The following is a 15,361-nucleotide window of genomic DNA, read 5'->3' on the forward strand; positions in this document are numbered from 1 at the left end:
TCAGGCATTGTCACTGTCACACTTTGGTTATCTCTACAAATGTATAATTTGTTTTCTCTAAATAGATTGAAAATCATTGTATGTGAAATAATTTAACCATTTACTCAGTCTTAAAAACTACTGAAGGTGGAGAATATGGCATAATAAACAAGATATCATCTAGTCCTTTGGAAAGGCCTTCAACCACTCTAAACCCTCAAGAGTAATTTAGCAGGCTTTGACTTAATTCTCTTCAGTGTAAGATCATATGTTGGGCTGAGGATGTGGCTCAGGTAGAGTACTTACCTAGCATGCACAAAGCCCTGGATTTGACCTCCAGCACCATTTAAAAACAAAGACAACCATAAGTTACCTGTAGTCTATGCATTTTCATCTGATGGCCCGCTCAAGTGCCTTGGAGGAGAGACCATTGTTTGGAAGGCAAGAACTGTTAGGAGTCACAGACTGTGCTGGTTAATATCACGGCAGAACAAATTATCCCCAATAATGACTTCGAACAACAATCTTAACATGCCTACAAACCCTGTTTAGTCAAAAAAACTGGTCAGGGCACTGTGGGATCTTATCTATTCCACAAAATTGGGTTCTGAGCTTGGAAGATTAAGAAAATGAGGGACACAGGCAAGTGGTGCAGGCCTATAATTCCAGTGGCTGAGGCAGGAGGGTGGCAAGTTCAAAGACAGCATCAGCAACTTAACAAGCCCTAAGCAATTTAGTGAGACCCTGCCTCAAAAAAAAAAAAAAAAAAAGGGCTGGGGATGTTGCTCAGTGGTTAAATGCCCCTATCTTCAATCCCTGGCACCAAAAACAAAAGCTGAGGGACACATGAACAGGGCTAGAATTTCCTCTGAAGGCTTGTTTACTTTTTGAAACTAAGTTTAGTGCTTCGGATGAGTGAAAGTCTAGTGCTGACTAGAGAGCACTTATGTGACCTCTCCATATAGTTTAGCCTTTCCCACCAAGGTAATCAGACCTCTTAGGTGTTGCCAAGAAGTACATGCCCAAGCACAAGGGTCCCAGTGAACAAAGTTGAAGCTGCATTACATCTGACCAATCCTCAAGGATCACAGAACCTCACTTCCACCATACTCTGTTGGTTGAAGCAGTGAGAAGACCACCTAGACTTAAGGAGAGGACACAAAGATCCTTTCTCTTGATGTCAGGGTAACAAAGTAGTAGTGGGATGGAAGCTATTGTTACCCTCTTATCAAAAACAATCTGCATCCCAGGGAGTAGCTTTTGGAACAAAATCAGATCCAAGAAAGCAAGACACAAGCTGTAATGTCTTTTATGTCCTATCTTCAGACATCACCTATCATTTCTGCAAAAATTTTATTGGTTTTAGAGGTAAAATTACTAATACTATTCAATGTGGGAAAGGATCACCTAGATGTGTTCATTCAAGGAGGCAAGAATCATTGATATGCATCTTTGTGGCTGGGCTGCCACATTGACCTTTGATTTTTTTTTTTTTTTTTGGTGGTGCTGGGGATTGAACCCAGGGCCTTGTGCATGCAAGGCAAGCACTCTACCAACTAAGCTACATCCAGCCTGAACACCTGGATTTTGAAGGCAGCAATGAAATTACCTTTTTGAGGAAAGTAATTCACGTTCCGTAGCAATTACTGGAATAGTGATTACTCTGCTCACAATGAATGGGAATCTCTCTGCAATGCAGTATTAACCATGCTTGAAAAGTGAGATTGCGTGTGCCCTGAAATCAGATTGCTCAGCATTGAAATCCTGTCCCCATTTACTCTTAGGGTTGTTTTAAGGATTAAATAACACATGCAGAGGCTTTTAGGATAATGCTTGGCACATAGTAGGCACTTGATTTTGTAAACTATTGTTATCCATGACTTCTATAGAAGCAACATTTTCTGTTTCTTGAGATGGGAGGTGATAGAGGAATAAATTAGAATGAACGTGTGTTCATTTGTTTTTTTGCTTTACAAGGTCATTTTATTCCAAGATTGTTTTTAGGCCACCAGAACATTCACACAACACAAGTTTTATGCCTCTTTTACAACTCCATATTACCCATCTATGCATGTCACTTTATTGTACTGATTCCTAGAGTGCTATTTTTTTTAAGTTTATTAATATAAACCGGCATACTGGGGTTGGGAATGTGGCTTAGTGGTAGAGCATTTGCATAATCATGCTGAGGCCCTGGGTTCAATCCAAGCACCGCAAAACCAAACCAAACCTGGGATATAAAATGTATCCATTTTAGGAACAGATAATTGAGTTTTTGATGATTGTATAATCATCAACACAATCAAAATATGGAACATTCTGCCATCCCCAATTGTTCCCTTGTGCCCCTTGGTAATCAATTTTCTTCTCACTCCAGTCCCTGGCAACTGTTAGTCTAATTTCTATTCCTATAGCTTTTCCTTTCCCAGGATGTCATATATATGGAATCATACCGTATGTAGCCTTTTGTGTATTACTTCATTCACTTAGTATATGCTTGTAGTTCATATTGTTGCATGCCTCAGTAATTTATTTCATGTTTTAATAGTTTCTTTTTATAGTTGAATAGTTTTCACCATGCAAATGTACCACAACTTGTTTATTCAGCAGCTGACGGACACTCAATCTGTTTCTAGTTTTGCATTATTATGAGTAAACCTACCTTCAACATTTGCATACAGGGTTTTTGGAGACACATGTTTTCATTCTTCCTGGGTAAATAACTAGGAGTGGGATTGCTGGGTTGTCTGGTAAATGTATATTGAGCTTAAAAAGAGGCTGTCAACCTGCTTTCCCAAGTGACTGGACCTTTTTGCATACTATAAGCATTGTACAATAAGTACTAATTTCTATGCAGTCTTATAAGCACACCAGTAAGCACACCAGTATAATCACTACCCTGAAAAAGAAATATTATCCTGGGCTGAGGCTGCAGCTCAGTGGTAGAGCACTTGCCTAGCACATGTGAAACACTGGGTTTGCTCCCTCGTACCACATAAATAAATGAACAAGATAAAGGTAGAAAAAGAAAACATTTTTTTAAAAAAAGTTTTTTTTAGTGGTCGATGGACCTTTATTTTATTTATTTATATGCGGTGCTGAGAATCAAACCCAGTGCCTCACATGTGCTAGGCAAGTGCTCCATCACTGAATCACAACCCCAGCCCTCAAAGAAAACAGTCTCAAAAAAAAGAAAAAAAGAGGGGCTGGGATTGTGGCTCAGTGGTAGAGTGCTCACCTAGCATGCATAAAGCACAGGGTTCAATCCTCAGAACCACATAAATGTAAAATAAAGATATTGTGTTCACCTAAAACTAAAAAATAAATATTAAAAAAAGATATATCCTATAGGTTCATTTTATGTACCCATTCCTAGTCGCTCTCTCTTCTTCCTCAAAACTGTATTTTTCTGACTTTTTCCTTGTGTTAGGGATTAAACTCAAGGATGCTTTACCACTAAGCTACATCCTCAGCCCTTCTTATTATTTATTTATCTTCTTTATTTTTTCCCAAGTTTTGAGACAGATTTTTGCTAAGCTTCAGAGGTTGGCCTTGAACTTGTGGTTCTCCTGCCTCTACTTCTGAAGTAGTTGGAATTACAGGTGTGTGCTACCAGGCCAGGCTGTATTATTCTGGTTTTTAAATAACAGCTCCATTTTTCCAGTTTTGAGATTAATAAAAAATGGAATGAGACAGATTATACTTTGCCTTCTTTAGCTAAATGTTGTTTGGGAAAGTTCACTCAGGTTGTTTACCTGCACTAGGGCATTTATTTTTATACTCAATAATACTACAATTTATTCATCCTACTGTTGATGGATATTCTAGTTGTTTCCAGCTTGGACTTAGTAAAAATAAATGTTTCTATGGACTCTTTCATAATAGCCACAAACTGAAAGCAATCCAAATGTCCATTATTAAAAGGATAGATAATTAAACTGTAGCACACTTACATGCTGAAATTTTTCTCATCAATAAAAAAACACCAAACTTGATACATTTAACATTATGTATAAATCTTAAGAACATTCTATTAATTGAAATAAGCCAAACACTACAAACTACAGAAGATTCAAAACCCAAGAATAGGCAAAACTAATTGGTAGTGATAGAAAATATCAGAAAGTAATATCTGGAGATGCGGATAATTGATTGGAAAGGAGCATCAATTGAAGACATTTTCTGGGTGGTGATGAAAATGTTCTCTATCTTAATTTGACTGGTACTTAACATGAGTGTACACAGGTGTCAAAATTCATTGAACGAAACACTTCATATCTGCATTCTGTTGCATATCAGCTATAATTTAATAAAAATTAAGAATTGATAAATACTGCTTAGTCCTAAAGCTGCTGCTATAAACTATTCCTGGGTTTTGGAACATGTGTATGCAAATCTATTGAATATATAGTTTAGGACCACAGGGTACAGACGAATATGGATTCTGCCTCTTTTTTTTTTTTCCCCTCATACCAGGGATTGAACTCAGGGACACTCAATCACTGAATCATATCCCCAGCCCTATTTTATATTTTATTTAGAGACAGGGTCTCACTGAGTTGCTTAGCACCTAGCAGTTGCTGGGATCCTTTTGAACCTGTGATCCTTCTGTCTCAGACTCCCATGCCTCTGGGATTACAGGTGTGAGCCACCTTGCCTGCTGGACTCTGCCTCTTAACAGCTGTATGACATTGGACAAGTACCCATAATCTCTAGTTTCCTTATCTGTACCAAGGAGCTAATCTCACCTTGATGAGGGCAAACGTGGGAAGGCTATTTTTTAAAAAATATTTAGTTGTAGATGAACACACATTATCTTTATTTTTATGTGGGGCTGAGGATTGAACCCAGTGCCTCACAAATGGGAGACTAGCACTTTACCACTGAGCTACAGCCTCAACCCTGGAAAGCTATTTTTGTTAATTGACAAAAGGACTTAGTGCTGAAGGATCTTATTCTCTAAAAGTTTAGATTTTCAGAAAAAATTGCTCTTTGATATATTGGTAAAAACGGAATACTGAGTCAGTGCAGTAGTGCACGCCTATAATAGAATTGGCTCCGGAGGCTGAGGCAGGAGGATTGCTCAAAGCCAGCCTTAGCAATTTAGCTAAGCCCTAAGCAACTCTGCAAGACCTTGTCTCAAAATAAAAAATAAAAAGGGGCTGGGGATGTGGCCTGGTGGTTCAGAGCCCCTGGTTTTAATCCTTGGTAAACATACACACACACACACATATATACACACAAACAAAAACACCGAAAACCAAAGAAACAAACAAAACAGAATATTCTAGTCTTACTAGAAGAATCTGAGGTTACTTTGATGCAGAGAGGCAGCCTCAATTTTTTTTTTTTTTTTTTTTGGTACGGGGGATCGAACCCAATGGTGCTTAACCACTGAGATACATCCCTATCCCCATCCCCCCATTTTTTATTTTGAGACAGGTTCTCTTTAAATAGCTTAGAATCTCTCAGATTTGCTGAGACTTGTTTCAAACTTGTGATCCTTCTGCCTCAGCCTCCCAAGTCCCTGGGATTACAGGTCTACTGTGCCTGGTAGTAGACTCAATTTCTAACCCAGGTTCAGAACTTCAGATGAGAGGCTTTCAAATACAACGTTCCACATTTATCTTCATGTTTAGTTTCCAAGGAAACAGGATCCTGAGTTCTGTTGTTAGCTCAGGCCTGATGATAATCCTTTTACACATAGCCTGGTGTGTTTTGAGGCTGCCAAAACACTGCTTCTGGCCTTGGGATGTAGCTCAGTGGTATAGTGCTTGTCTAGAATGCCTAAGGCCCCAGGTTTGACCCCCATTATTGCAAAGACCGAAACCAACAAACAAAAAAATTCTTCTGCTTTAAAATTTTACCTCCAGTCCCTCTTTCCCCCAAATCCTAAAATAATTCTCCTTCTTCCTGTGTTTGGTGACATGCCCCCATGATTCCTCTAGTGTGCAGTTTATAGCAGTAAGTTAATAAACTTAACTTTGTCAGGCAACAGGTGGTCTTTATCAGATGAACTTTATCTTGGGAACTTCTGATAATGTATACAAAATATGTTCACACCATCTGGTACCTACTAGAAATGGTCAAATTATTCATATTATTAATGTATTTATTTAATAAATATTTTTTTGAAATCCACATTTGCAAAGCACAGATTTACTGCTATGAGAGATGTGAAATCACCTTTTTTTTTAATATGGAGAAAGAAAACAACAATTATATCTTCAATTCTTAGGAGAAAAATACCTTTACTGAACTTCACTTGTAGCTCAGTGGCATAGTGCTTGCTTAGCATGCATGAGGTCCTAAGTTCAATCACCAGCACACACATAAAAGAAGTGTCATATGTAAATTTAAAAAATCTCAAGATTATTTTACAGGGAAAAAAAGTACAATTTACATGATTTTCTATAGGATTTGAAAAAACAAAACAAAACAAAAAACCCCCAAAACTATGGACTCTATAGAATTAGTAGGGTTTTAACAACAGAACAAGAGCCCCAAATGTCATCTATCTCTCTCTGTGGAGGAAAAAAAATGCACTCCAAGGAAAAAAAGCTGTAAGGCTGAACACGGGCTCATTCACACATTTTGGGCCCCTCCCACACAAGCAAGCTGCTTCCTCCATGCATTTTTCAGAGATTACAAAGCAGGCTCCAGTGCGGTTGGGTGGAGAACACAGGAAATCGCCAGTTCCCCTTCACTTCTCATCATCTGGATACTCCCAAAGCAAAATCCTATCCGTGTTTTTCCTTTTACCATACGCTCACAAAATGCAGTCTTCTATGGAAACATTGTGCTTTTATACTCAAATTAAGGGAATTATTTTTAAATTTTAGGAGTCCAATTCTTCTAGAAATCCTTGCTTTGGATACAGATGAACAGGCTATTTGCAAGAAATTTAGATAAAGAATGGATTTGGAAATAAGGGAATGAGTTTTAGGGAAGTAATGAGATGACAAGTCAGTTTAATGTTTGGGTTTTAGAGTCAAACTTCAATAAGGCGATTAACCTCTGTGTTTTAATTTTTTCACCTGTAAAAGAAAATAATGTTTAGTTTTTGGAGTTACTTTACGGCAACATTTTAAAAACCAACTGTCCATTATCTATTTTAAAGATAAATACAGAACATTGTCCAGAACACTGTCCCTTGCTATGAAAATGCTTATCAACAAGTGAATCGCAGTGAGTTTTCACACACAGTACGTGCTCAACAAATATAATTATTATTTTATTGTTTAGATTAGAAGAGGGAAGGACAGGAGAAATGAAAGTGGTTTGAGAGCCATAAAAGTGCTCTGCAAATACTACCAAAGTCGTAAAGGATGAAAGAAAAATGAGGAAAATTTCGGGTTACGGTTTGGTTACGGATCTGTCTCAAAGTTGTTTAATTCTCCCATATTTGGGCCTGAATTCTCAGAATAGAACAGAATAGGATGTAAGGGCTGAGATCATCTGGTACAATTTTATGCCTCCTGTCACTACGCCCAGGCGAGAAATAACACCGCCACACAAGCTCCTCCAATCGAAGCCTCGACTATCTGATGTCATCGTTCCGCCCCACATCGCCACGCCTAGAGCACTCTAGCATCTATGCCACCTTCTAGCGCTGGTTCCAGCAGCGCTTGCGCACTGCGAAGAGGGGCGGAGCGGACGCGTGCGCGCTGCGTGTGGGCGGGGCTAGTGCGCACGCAGCCTCAGCCCCTTCCCCGCCCTTTCTCTTCCCTGTTTCTCTCTCAGACTGCGGGTACCTTCTGGTGGCTGCTTCCGGTAGGAACGCGGTGCAAGGCGAGCTGGTTTCAGTTCCTCGTCATGTCCTACGGTCCCTTAGACATGTACCGAAACCCGGGGCCCTCGGGGCCCCAGCTCCGGGACTTCAACAGCATCATCCAGACATGCAGCGGCAACATCCAGCGGATCAGCCAAGCCAGTGAGCCAGGGACCCAGCTGGGGGCGGAGGGCGTCCTGGGGACAGGCCTGGGTGAGGTTGCCGCGACGCGTAGCCCGGCTGGGGCCACGACTAAGGCCACATCTGAGATGGTCTCGAGCTTCCCCTCTGGGGGCGGCGGACTGTCATCCCGGCGTCTATCTGGCCCGGGTCCCCCGAGGATCCCTAGCCCAAGATGAAGCTCTATAGTTTCTTTTCAGGAGTTCTATCCTCTCAGTGTTGGAATCAACACAACAGACCTAACAGCCTGAGGTTGGGAAGTGGGGTGTGTGTCACCGCGAGGGCAATGAGTGCCTTGACTTGGCGCAGTGGTCAGCCAAGTTTTTCCTGTCATCCCCTCCCCCCGCCCACCTCGCTTTCCTCTTTGGCCTGTTTTAATCAGGGATTGTTTACTGATTGAAGCTTTAGGATGAGCCACTGGCTCCTCGGAAATCAGCAACTTTCAATTAAGGGAAGTGGAGAGTGCATGTGTTTGAGTGACAATATACAGTCTTTCCTGTAAGGAATTTGGAAGTCAGTCACAATGACTGGTAGTTGGGTGGTGGGTGACTTCTTTTTAATAAAGAGAATTCACTGGAAACATTTCTTTCAATTTATTTATTTTGTTTTTTGTCATAAAGAATTTGTGTATTTGGGTTTCAAACAGATGAAAAGAGTAACCCTGCAGATCTACTCTTTTGAATAAATTTGATACACACAGAAGCTCAGGGACTTAGCCACAACCACACAGCAAGTAAGAAATGGTTTGGTTGTTGATGGAATTAAGAATGTCATCGCTTATTTAAAAATACTCTCCTCACCATTAAGATCTTGAGTGAGACTGTAGCCTAAGAGTCATATATAGGCTGTTTCTTGTGTTTGAAAATTATCTCAGAGCTTTAAAAAGAGGAGGTCTGCCACAGAAACTTTACTTGGAAAGATTGATGATCATCAACCTTGTTTATTATTGTGCTTTTTGATCTTGGCTGTACTCTGTTAATAGAACTAGTTGGACCTCAATTACAATTATTTTCTATATTTTAAAGAATGATCTACGACTTTGATTTTAGATTTACATGTATGTTGTAGAATTTGAGAGGTGGAAAGTTTCTAATGGGAAGGGATTGAACTGGATGATTTGGAAATGGAAAGAATGTGTGGCCTGTTAAGTCCAGAAACTTAAAAATGACTGCTGGTTAGAAGGTATAGTACTTTGTGTTCCAATTTCTTTTTGTGAAGGAAGCTCAGAAAATTCTGGTTTAAGGCTGAAATTTTTTTGTTGGACTAAATCTTTTTTTTAATGTCTATTTGTGTAATATTCTGTAGTTTTTGAGTATCAAGCTATGGGAATCTGTTGAGAACATTAACAATCAAAATAAGGATGCTATAGAAAGGTTTTAAATAACAATAACATGTAGGTATTCAGGGGAGAGAGAGAGAGAGAGACCTTTTGAACCAGGTCTGGGACAATGGTAGAAAGAATTTAAACCTTTGAAGGTAAAGAGAAGAATAATATTTCAGGAATCAATAACATGAACAGACATGGCAGTAGGAAAGCATAAGGTATATATACAAAAGCAGAGTAATTTGGCTAGAGTGATGAACTCCAGAAAGAAGTGGAAAGTAGATTGGAAAGGTAAGTTGGGACACAAACAAAAAGGACATTAGGGACTTGGATATAATTCTTTAGGAATGTGTAAACTGAATTGGAAGTGAGAGAGACTGAAATCAGGGATATCAATTAGGGACAATGAAAATGAAAAGGAAGGAAAAGATAGGAGAGGTTTCCTTGGTTATAAAATGGGTAAGATTTAGCTTTGATTTGGCTATGGGCTCAGGGGATTATTGATCAACCATTGATAATATTAAATAGCTTTTAAGTACGTTCTATTTGCTAGGCAATATGAAAGGTGCTTTTGGGGTAGTATCTTACTTAATTTTATAACAATTCTGTGAAACAGTTACCAACATTATTTCGGTATTATGGATTAGGAAACAAATTGAGAGGGTTAAATAATTTCACAACTAACAATTCAGATTTAGTTGAAATTCAAATTAAGACATTACCTTAATTTGAAACCAAGTCAGTCTCCGGTGACTAGCAGTTTACCTTTTTTTTGTTGTTGTTGTTATTGGGAGTTGAATCAAATCAAGGTTTTTTTTTTTTTTTTTTTTAACCACTGAGCTACTTCCCCATACTTAATTTTTTAAATTGACGCAAGGTTTCCTCAGGGCTTCCCTAAGTTGCTGAGCCTGGCCTGGAACTTGTGATCCTCCTGCCTCAGCCTCCTGAGATGCTGGGATCACAGGCATGAGCCCCGCTAACAATATACCTTTTTATAATTTCTAAAGAGTATTACAGTTCTATAGCAGTTATCACTTTAAGTATACAAGTGACTTGCTTTTCAGTTCTCCAGAGGACACTCTGCAGGGGAATACTTGAAGTTGGGGTGCTGTATTTTCTTGTGATATGCCCCTCTCCTCTGCTAGATTGTTCTCTCTTTTGAATCAGGGACATGACCTATTCAACTTTATATTTCTAGTACTTATTACATTCCCAGTATATGATATTCACTCATTCAATATACAACATATAATATATTTTAACTATATTTAGTATTTTATATATATATATATCTCTTCCACTGAGCTACATCTTCAGACAGGGTCTCACTAAGTTGCTCAGGCTGGCCTAAAATTTGTGACCCTCTTCCTTAAGTCTCCTGAGTAGTGGAAGCAACAAATCTTCTCTAAACCCCTGCTATATTTTGGGGATAGAGCAATGAACAAGTGATAAATTCACTGCCCTGATATCATGTGTGTAGATATATGTACACACACACATATATACTCTTACACATATAAATCGTATCAAGTAATAGTAAGTGCTATGAAGAAAAATAAAGCAGGGTAGAATAGAGAATGAAGGGAGAGGAAGGATGGGTATGCTATTTTAGGTAAGTTGGTCAAGGAAGGCCTCTCTCAGGAGATGGTACATTAGTTAGTAGATATCCCAATGAAATGAGGAAAGGAGCTTTGTGAGTAGTAGGGAAAGGCGTTCCAGGTGGACGACAAGGGTAAAGGCTTCGGTATGTTCAAAGAACAGCAAGGAAGCTAGTATGGCTGGACTACAGATAGAGAAGAGAGTGAAATAGGAAATCGGCCAGAGAGGTAGCCAGGGATCATATCATAGGGTCTTGAAGCTTAAAACTTATATTCAATTGATTTGAATTAATGAGGTTTTTCTACTATTTCTGAACTCTTCCTGCCTCTTTTCCCTTGTACTGTGTGTTACCTATCAAATCCCAAGTACCCTAGGCAGTTTGAGTTGAAATTCTTCCCTTGGGATTATTTGGTGAGGGACTGGGAATTTAAATTGGTTGGATGACATTGGGTATGCCCAGAAAGGCTGGTGCCTATCTTCCAAACCTCCCAGACATGGCCAGCATAATTCATGAAAAATGTAAGTATGCAGACACATACCCATCAGCCCTGCAAGGACCCGTACCCATTGAAAATGTGAGAGAATAGCTGTTTTTTCCAAACTGTTCAACCACTTGTGTGAGTTTGGAATTGTTGAGCGCATCGTCCTGACATAGGGCAGCCTACCGCGTGGGTTGTTACAGGTACAGCTAAGGTTGGCTGCCTGGTACAAACAGTTGTTATCAGTATGTGTGGGGTACAGAGGAAGAATACTTGACTGCTAATTGTGGAATGAAGGGCAGGTGTTGCTAAGGCAGATATGAGGGGGGAAAAACCCCCAGTAGCCTCAAAGTTAAATCTGAAATCAGACAGCATTTCTAATTTATTGTTCTATTTTGTTTACTGATAAATAGTTGAACTTTTAAATGTTCATGAAATTCTGTAGGTTCTTTCAAAGTTATTTTTATATGATTTCTCCCTTTTTATTTCATGGCCTTCTTAAGTCTTCATATTGTCAACATTTGTACTCCAGAAGCATATTTGGTGTGTCTGATTGTAGTCTCAGCCCGTTCTGATTCATTCTGATGATGCTATTTTCAGTATGTCTAAAATCTTCTCTTCATGGTACTTCCTCACTTCCTAAAGAACCTTGGTGGATCTCTGTTATCTACTTCTTAGATCTTGACATTCATCTTGTTTTCATTCTCTGTGGTCTCAACCCAAATCAGCCATATTTTCTACTCCTCTTCACTCTATGCTACAAGCAGTCTATTTTTCTTAACATCCTGAATTTTTAAAAAAATATATTTTTAGTTGTAGTTGGTCACAATGTCTTTATTTTATTCATTTATTTATTTTATGCAGTGCTGAGGATTGAACCCAGCTCCAAGCTTGCGCTAGGCGAGCACTCTACTCTGAGCCACAGCCCCTTAATTTTTTTCTCCCAGTTTTTGCTCATTTCATTCCTCCTTTCTTTAATATCTTTGTTCTCCCTGTGTTGCTGACCATTTAATGATATAAATCCTTTGAGTTGTACTTAAATCCTGCTCCTTATAACTAAGCCTTCCTTTGCTTTTCAAAGATAAAGTGAGGTCAGAAAGATCATTGGCATATCTGTAAATGAGCCCCTCTTTCTTTATACTGTTAATTTTTTTTTTAAAGAGAGGGAGAGAGAGAGAGAATTTTTTTAATATTTACTTTTTAGTATTTGGCGGACACAACATCTTTGTTTGTATGTGGTGCTGAGGATCAAACCCGGGCCACACGAATGCCAGGCAAGCATGCTACCGCTTGAGCCACATCCCCAGCCCCTGTTAATTTTTTTAAAGTATTTATTTTTTAGTTGTAGTTGGACACAATGCCTTTATTTTATTTACTTATTTTTATGTGGTGCTGAGGATTGAACCCAGAGCCTCCCCCATGCCAGGCGAGTGCTCTACCGTTGAGCTATAACCCCAGCCCTATACTATTTTTTTTTGAGTCCCCCCTCCCCACTATAGTAGTTAGCCCAGGGTCATACTGCCTTGGACTTGAGTTGCTCATATGCTTCTTACTAGCTGTATAAACACGTTGAATCACTTCTTTTATTCAGGTTTCTCATCTATAAACTGGAGCTAATAATACCTACTTTATACAGGTTTTGAGGACTAAATGAGAGAATTATGTAAAGCATTAAAACAGTGCGAGCGCCTGGCATGCGTTCGGCCCAGGTTCAATCCTCAGCACCACATACAAACAAAGATGTTGTGTCCGCGGATAACTAAAAAATAAACATTAAAAAAAAATTCTCTCTCCCTCCCTCTCTCACTCTCTCTTTAAAACAAAACAAAACAAAACAAAAAAAATAAACAGTGACTATGGGCTGGGGTTTTAGCTCAGTGGGAGAGTACTTGCCTCACACATATGAGGCCCTGGGTTCGATCCTCAGCACCACATAAAATAAAGATTAAAAAAAAACACAAAAAACAGTGCCACTAAGTAGTAAGTGCTTAAGAAATGTTAACTACCAATTTAGTTTCTTTTTTCTGTGAATCTGCAAGCAGTTTTCTTTTATAGTTTAGCATTTACTTATATTCTGTCTTCTTCATTTTTTTAACAATTATTTTTTAGTTGTAGGTGAACACAGTACATTTATTTTATTTTTATGTGGTATTGAGGATCGAACCCAGTGCCTCACGCATGCTAGGCAAGCGCTCTACCACTGAGCCACAACCTCAGCCCCTGTCTTCTTCAATTTTTGACCTTGTTTCTGCAACTGGAGCAATCACTATTAGTTTTGTGAGTTAGATCATGCATTATACATTTCTCTTTAGCTCTAGTGCCTGACACAGCAATGGATCAGTAGTTTGTGCTCAGTGTGTACTTAATTGATTTTATCATTGCTGAGTACATTTTTTTTGGTCTTGAGTTTGATAATAATAGCTATCCTTGATTGAGCTTTTATATGCCAGACATTGTTCTATACTTAGCCTCATATTATCTCATTTCATCCTCACAACAACCATGTGAAGGTTCTCTTGTTATTCTCATTTCTTAGGTGAGGAAACAGACACAGAGGTGAGTTCCCTTTTGCTCAAGATCACTCAGCTAGGAAGTGGTGGAACCAGGAATCAAACATAGGCAGTCTTAATTCGGAGCCTGTGCTCTTAACCACTGCATATTCTGTCACTGGTATGTGAAATGGAAGATTTTATCTTTGATATTTTCAACTTAGTTTAGAGCTTTACTATTGTAGTACAGTGGTTCTTTTTCAGAAGTTAGGTAATTTTTATTGTGGCTATATAGAAATAGAATGTTAGCCAAATTTTCAGAGTAAAACACTGAGATGCCTTCATTGTCATAATCACCCAATGGGCTATTGGCTATCATTTTCTCATTTGGTATATAAGTAATGTTTTGTTTTTTGTTTTAGTGTAAGTAATATTTTTTTCCCCCATTGATCCCCCAACCCCCCAGTTTTAGGGATTGAATCCAAAGGCACTTTTTTTACTTTTTTGGGACAGGGTCTTTCTAAGTTGTCTAGGGTGGTCTCAAAATTGTGATCCTCCTGCCTCAGCCTCCTGGGTAGCTAAGATTACATGTGTGTACCACCATACCCAGCTGAGGTTGGTTTTTTTGTTCCTTTGTTTGTTTTTAAATTTTTTTAATTGTAAATGGACACAGTACCTTTATTTTATTTTTATGTGGTGCTAAAAATTGAACCCAATGCCCTCCACATGCGAGGTGAGCACTCTACCACTGAGCTACAACCCCAGCCCTGTTTTTCTGTTTTTAATATACTGTACAGCATTAGATTTTATTGAATGAAGAGAAATTTTGTAATGGTAGTTGCTTTCAATATGAGTAGACTTTGATTTGGATTAAGGTTCATTTGGAGATTCAGATTCTGCTGATATCTGCTAAAAAGCACATAAGGAGTATTCAATTTAGATTAGTGTTGACATTAGCTGTAATGTACAATAAATTGATTTGCTTTATCCTCTTGAATGTTTTATTGAGGACATAACTTTAAAAGTGAGAGGTCAGTGATAGGAGAAATTGAGGCCTAGTTTTAAAAATAACAAAATTGCTTACATAAAACTAAAGGACTTGCCTTTACATTTGGCCTAGTCATCTGGTTTTCTAGGATTATGTTGCAGTTCATTGGAGATACCCAATTTCATCCAACATGTTAAAATATGTTGATCTAAATATATAAATTTAAACTTTTTTTCATTGACTAAAATGCTCAGAAAAGGAATTTTCTCATTAATAGGGTTGTCCAGAAAAATATTTTAGATTGAACTCATTTTGATAAAAAATATTTCCAAAAAAGGCCAGGCACGGTGGTATACACCTGTAATCCCAGTGACTCAGGAGACTGAGACATAAGGATCACAGCCTTAGCCACTTAAGTAAGCCCTTAGCAACTTTGTAAGCCCCTGTTTCAAAATAAAAAATAAAAAGGCTGGAGATGTATCTCAGTGTTAGAACACTCCTGCTTTTAATCTCCAGTTACCTGCCCTTACTCCCCCAAATAATTCCAAAATG

At 38.6% G+C, this 15,361-nt stretch overlaps 1 protein-coding gene and 1 non-coding gene across 2 annotated transcripts in view; one reads left to right on the plus strand and one right to left on the minus strand.

Moving 5' to 3' along the window:
* Positions 1–1,477: 1,477 nt before the first annotated feature.
* Positions 1,478–1,552, minus strand: Trnaa-ugc (transfer RNA alanine (anticodon UGC)). Its single transcript has one exon. It is a non-coding gene; the product is annotated as a tRNA-Ala (tRNA).
* A 6,117-nt stretch (positions 1,553–7,669) lies between these two features.
* Stx12 (syntaxin 12) overlaps positions 7,670–15,361 on the plus strand; it is a 37,373-nt gene continuing 29,681 nt past the window's right edge. Inside the window, exon 1 of the mRNA XM_005317671.5 lies at positions 7,670–7,912. Coding sequence (XP_005317728.1) covers positions 7,795–7,912 — 118 coding nt within the window. The 5' untranslated portion in view covers positions 7,670–7,794. The remainder of the gene's footprint in view (positions 7,913–15,361) is intronic.

Source organism: Ictidomys tridecemlineatus, chromosome 11, assembly GCF_052094955.1.
Source record: "Ictidomys tridecemlineatus isolate mIctTri1 chromosome 11, mIctTri1.hap1, whole genome shotgun sequence".
Lineage (NCBI taxonomy): Eukaryota > Metazoa > Chordata > Mammalia > Rodentia > Sciuridae > Ictidomys > Ictidomys tridecemlineatus.